Source organism: Drosophila rhopaloa, unplaced genomic scaffold (assembly GCF_018152115.1).
Source record: "Drosophila rhopaloa isolate 14029-0021.01 unplaced genomic scaffold, ASM1815211v1 contig_3, whole genome shotgun sequence".
Taxonomy (NCBI): domain Eukaryota; kingdom Metazoa; phylum Arthropoda; class Insecta; order Diptera; family Drosophilidae; genus Drosophila; species Drosophila rhopaloa.
Genome location: NW_025335123.1, coordinates 7,992,393 through 7,998,440, shown reverse-complemented (window position 1 = coordinate 7,998,440; position 6,048 = coordinate 7,992,393). Strand labels below are relative to the sequence as shown.

General features: G+C 35.4%; 1 protein-coding gene across 1 annotated transcript; it reads right to left on the bottom strand.

Moving 5' to 3' along the window:
- Positions 1–4,621: 4,621 nt before the first annotated feature.
- LOC108047611 lies at positions 4,622–5,792 on the bottom strand. The gene is made up of 2 exons (XM_017127861.1): positions 5,547–5,792; positions 4,622–5,082 (listed from the first exon to the last, which is right to left on the bottom strand). Exons 1-2 carry the CDS (start codon positions 5,790–5,792, stop codon positions 4,771–4,773), a joined length of 558 nt encoding a protein of 185 aa, XP_016983350.1. The 3' UTR covers positions 4,622–4,770.
- Between the last annotated feature and the right edge of the window lie 256 nt (positions 5,793–6,048).

The following is a 6,048-nucleotide window of genomic DNA, read 5'->3' as shown; positions in this document are numbered from 1 at the left end:
TATTAAGCGGAAGTTATTTCAAAATCCTTCTGGTTTATCCTTATTTTTGGTGCATTAAAGAGGTAGATAGGTTTGAATTATATTCCTATGTATGTCCTGCATGCTTCTGCCTTCTAATAATCAATATATTTTATTTATATCAAAACTGCAACACCATCTTAAAGCATCGCAAATTATCCACTGAAATTTACGTAAAATTATCTTCCTAAAGAAAGCAGAGTTATAAAATATTCCCCAAAAATGTTTACAGATTTTTTTTCATCTCCACTCAACCTGAAAATCGATGCGATTTACGTAAATTACATATAATTTTTAATAGGTTTTTCATCAGGCATAAATTATTTCGAGCAAGCAAAGGCATTCGCGGAGAAAACACGAAACGGAAATTTAAATTACCTGCAACGTAATTACACAAAAGAATATGCCAATAAAAATGACTTATGTATCAATTTCCTTTACGACACAATCCCAGACGAAATGGGGAGGATGATAATGATGATGATGATAATAATAAAAGGCAGCGTAGCACAAAGCGAAAAATTTTCAATTTTATTTTTATTGCCTTATTGTGTATCAAATATTTACAATTATTTGCCCCGAGTCCCAGGAAAATGAACGAAAAGGCACACAGACGCGCCGCGGAAAATTTAAGGTGAAAGGAGAGGGGGAAAAGGGGGGGTGTGCCATAATGTTGGGGGCTGATAAATTCAAATAAATTTTTGGCGTTGCACTGTAACCAAGGTGAAAATGATGAGACTTTTCGTGAATACTCACAAAACTACAGACGTGAAAAAGTTTTCGATCAAAAACGCTCCCCTTCTCTTTCTATTCGCTTAGTGCCGTCTCTGTTGCTCTCTCTGTGTGGCGGCATTAAAATTTTATTTTAATGTCATCGAGACGTTGATTTACAGCCACCAGTTTCTCGGTCTGCGCTTTTGTGTGTGCGGCAGGCAAAATATAATTTTAATAATATTTTATTGCTTCGAAAAGTGGTAATAGCGCGTAAAATGCTAAAGCCTGAGAAAATTTCCAAAAAGGATGGGGAAAATGGGAAAAATGTTCTTTTAATCCGTATGAGTCAAGCTTATATTCTTTTGCAGTATGTATTAGAGAAAGTAATATTAATATAAGCATTTTTATTTTAAAGATTAAAAATGGCTATAAAAATGATAATTAAACGATAAAGAAATAATTTTTAAGACATATAACATTTACCTTAAATGCAGAACTATGGATTAAAGCACTTAAAATTAAAGTCTATGTTCAAGAATATTGTCCTACCTTTTCTCCATCTGTGTTAACTGTTTATTTCTGTTGCCATTTTCGCCGAAGAAGGAAACGCTGCGAATTGGACGGGATTCCATCAATTGGAAACACATTTGCCGTGAGCTTTTCCGCATTTTCCCACTCCACATCCGTCTGCCTTTCCTATCTGGTTCATTTAACAACAATTATAATGGTTTCCACTTTTGGCATTACTTTTAACGGTTGTCTACTTCGGTTTTCCTCAGGTTTCTGTTGCGTATACTTATTCTTTTTCTTTCTTTTTTTTTTCGGGGGCAATCGAAGAGCTTGTAAAACTTAATGAAATGAAACCTTAGGAAAAGCGAAGCGGAAAAGGTAAATGAAGAGATTGGCTTGGCACTTTTCGGCTTTTCCGAATCTATTTTAAGTAATATTTATGTGACTTCACCTCCCATTTTATCCTCCCCCCGCGCCACTCACCAATTAATTTTTATTTATGTCTGTATATACAAATATATACAGTTTTTTCCGGTTCGCTTTTCCCTTATCAAACAAACAGTTGGCAAAATGATAAATGCCCTTCACCCTAACCCCCTCTCTTTGGTAATTTAATATTTTTTCCATTTTTTTTCCAAACTTGGGGCTGCTAAAAAATGACAATTTTTAATTATCAAATGCGTTTAATGATAAAAATTGTCTAAGCGAACAAACGGACGGGGGTGTGGCAGCCACTTTCCCAGCTTTTAATTTATGATTTATTTGTGGGGGTGGCGGGGCGCCCATAATAATTAATATTGCACACAAGAAAAATACCAGAAAAAAAAGAAACCGAAGCGAGGCGAACCTAAAAGAAAAACAACAACAAACAGAACGCGGGCAAAGGCGTCGAAAACAATTCCCCCAGGAGGGGGGAAAGGGGGGTGGGAAAATTTTTCATAAATCTTAAAGGCGGAGACAGTAAGTGCAATGTCATTGAGGAGAAAAAAAAAGCAACGAAAAACAAAAGGGGTAGTAGGGGGAATAGGAAACAAAACCCAAGCGGGCACAGAACCCAGACCTGCCACCCCCTTCGAAACCCCCGCCCCTGTCGCCACATGTCGTCTTGAGCCTGCCGCGAACACAAAATTAAAAGTATTTCTCGAATTATTGTTAATGATGATTAAAAATATGTGTACCTGCGGAAATGAAACGGCAAGGCGGTGGATTGTAAAGGGAGTACACCTGTCCCCAAAGCGAACACATGCTCTCCATCCGAGTTCACTTGACTTTGACTTCTCCGAAGGTGTTTTCCTGAAGAAAATAATATGGAAAATATGTGTCTAAGGATATGCAGCTAGGAAAATAAAATACAAGTCTATCATCACATCATAAATGAAATTAAGCCAGAAATTTACAAATACAATCTACAATACAAAATATATGAAATTTCATTATTTGTACATTCAACTTAGAAAAATAATTTTACCCTTTAAAGTCATTCTAAAAAGTTACAATATATTTATTAAATTTATCAAATATTTAATATATTTACACATACTGTAGATACAATAAAGTAATTAATTACTTACTACCCTAGTTAAATTATTATAAAATTATATTTATTTAAAAATCACGATTTTTCAGACCTATCTTCTATGTTGCTCTGGCCAAAGATCAGCCACTATTGCAAATGATTTTAAACTATTTAATTTATATTTTTATATAAATAAATATTATTACTAAATATTATTTTTAAATATTATTACTAAATTATAAAATCAATTGGTTAATTACCACTCTAATTGAGATGTATACTCACATCCCAACATTTTTCAAGACATTTTAAATATTTTACAGACATATTTCCTCCATCAATCTATCCAAATTATCCTCCACATATGTCCAGAAATCAAAAAGAGCATTTTCGCAAAATATTTGGAAAGGGAAAAGGTTTTCTGTTGGTGGTAAAGGGTTGAATGCGGCGTGTGGCGGCACTCGATAACATAATTATCTGTCATAATCAGTAGGCGTTGAAATGTGCAATTTAAAGAGCAATTTAATGCGCGCCAGCAGCCAAAAACAACAACACCGATGCAGATACAGTCGCAGCTACATATATAGATACAGATACGGATTCGGTTATGGATGGCAGATACAACTACATATACAGATGCAGATACAAACACAAATCACCAGGCAGTTGCAGATGCACAAAAGCAACCGGTTGCATGGGGGTGGCAAAAAGGGGGTTGCCAGTGCAACGGCGGGGAGAAGGGGGTTTAATTCAGTGGCGTAGTTGAGAAAACTAAAAAAAATATATATATATCAAAAATATGACAAACATATAAAATTCCTTAAAACATTAAATAATATTAACACTGGTTTTTACCATAATTTAAGTATTTGCTATAACATTAAAATTAATAAATAATAAAAATTAATTAATTAATAATAACCGCGAATTCTTCAGTATTACTTGGGCACTTTAAAAAATTGCCTGAGTTTAGCTTATCTTATCTTAGAAGCAATAAATTATATTTCTTAATTATGTACCTTATTTAATTGATTACATTATTTTTTCATTGTCTTTTATTTATTCCATCCTATTAAAAACTCCAATGAAAACCTCATAAAGTGAATTAAGCAGAAACCCCCTTCCCTCTACGCCTCTGCGATTGTTTGCCATCGTCTAAAGCATTTCGGTGATTGTGTCAGTTTGAGTTTTTGCAAATTTGCATCGGATTATTGCAATAAACATAATTATGCGCGCTGCATATGATTTTTCAATTAAACACATGCCAACTCCCCGTGAAAAGTCCCCGTTTGTGGGGTTATCATCGTGGGACGTGGCAAATAAAGGGTTAAGCCGGGCTTTTTGAGGGGATGTGTGTTGAAAAGGGGGCTAGGGTATTTGATACCAAGGGATTCTGGGATGACATGACCAACCAATTGCTGTTCGTTGCGGGTGTTTGTAATGCATATTTGTTAATTAAGTGACACATGCGAGTGTGAAAAACCCCCAAACCCCTCCAAAAAAACACCATCCATGCACCACCCAGCATGTGGTGCAATTCTAGCGGTGCTTAAGTGGAATCAATGGATTGTAATGCGGAGATAATCATTTTTAGCAAAAAAAAAAAGTGGCGCATATATCATTAAATTTATTCTGAAGAGCCTTAACCTTGAGTGGGGAGAAAATGGGAGTGGGCGGTTGCCAATGAGACAAATGTTACGCACTCAGCAGGATATCACTGAAATTTCAATTAGACGAGGTGTCGATGCTGAAATTATGCGAAAATGCGATTGCCATTGTATTTGTCATTTTAAGCATATTGCACTTGATGACTGGTTTCCCTCGTTTCCCAAAGACACCATAAACCATAACCAGATGTTTGTTGTCTTTGAAAGCGAAGTTGTTGTATTGATGTTAAAGGTAAAATAAATTCGAAAAGAAGAACGCTTGTCGTGTCAAATGGATCCACCCGGGAAATATAGAACACCACTATTTAAAAAATGCCACTACAAGAAAAAGGAAAGCAAGTGTCCTTAAGTCAGGGTGACAGTGGCCACAATTCCAGCCACCGGGATTCCACGATCCTGCAAGGATAACTCTAGCAGATAATCCCCCTTGGGAGCGTCGTCCGGCAGGAAATTGGTCTCCATCTCGTATTTATCGATCGAGTACTTGCCCTTCGGAAAAGGACATGTTTCCGGCTCCGGCAAATTGGAGACCTTCTGTATGTGCGGATAGGTGTCCTTGTCCTCCTTGATGAACTGGCAGAAGGGCTTGTTCACATTCATCACCATGAGTCCCTTTTGCCTGGCATACGAGTCGTATACGAAAACCCTGAGAGTAATCTGTAAGTATTTTAAGATATTTATATTTTATTTTTATTTATATTTTATTTTTATTTATATTTTATTGATATTGGAAACTACAAAATATATCGCATAAAGTTACAGTTTGTTTCAAAGATATGAGAGAAAGCCCGAAAAGTTTGAAGCTAGTGTAACTTTTTCTACATTTATTTTAATTCCGCAAGTTACCAAATATATATAATTCTATTTAAGTAATATGTTTTTTTAGAATTCTTTAATAGATATTCCAGAATAGATAATTTTAAGAAACACCAGCTTTAAAATAAGAAAGTAATCTTTTTTGTCACAAATGCTATCGCAAGAAAATATGATATTTTATAATTTTACAAGCTGGCGTTTTTCGGCAAATAAAAAATCACTCTTCCAGATTACTAAATATATATTTCAATATTAAAAAATAACATTTGTTTATATTCCAACACCAGTTTTATTAAAAAGCATACCTTCTGCTGGTCACCCATATTGAGTTTGAATTCAAAGTCACCAGCAACGACAAATTGGTTCCGCCCGATCTTTTTCATCCTCAGCGATCCCCAGTCCACCCAATTCTCCTGATTATTGATGGATTGGTCCTTTCCAAAGGTATTTAGCTCCACACTGTAAGGCTTTTCGGCTAGACAAATTTGGACCAAGAGGATCGGAAGAAAATGATTTATAAGCCATTTCAGACTGGAATGGCGCCTTGCCATCGTGCTACTTTTACTATTACTGTCCGTCGATCGAGCAGATCTCCAAATATATATTTTTACAGAAATTGAGCCTCAGTTCGCTCAAAACTGAATCTCTCACGCCAAATCGGTGTTCGTGCATAATTATGTAGCTTTATCTGGATGTATCGTTATAACCGAAACCATTTTAGTTGCAATTTCGTGTTTTGCTGATACAAAATATCAAGGTTGAAATTAGTTTAATATCTGTAAAACATCATTGTTCTGACCTTACTTA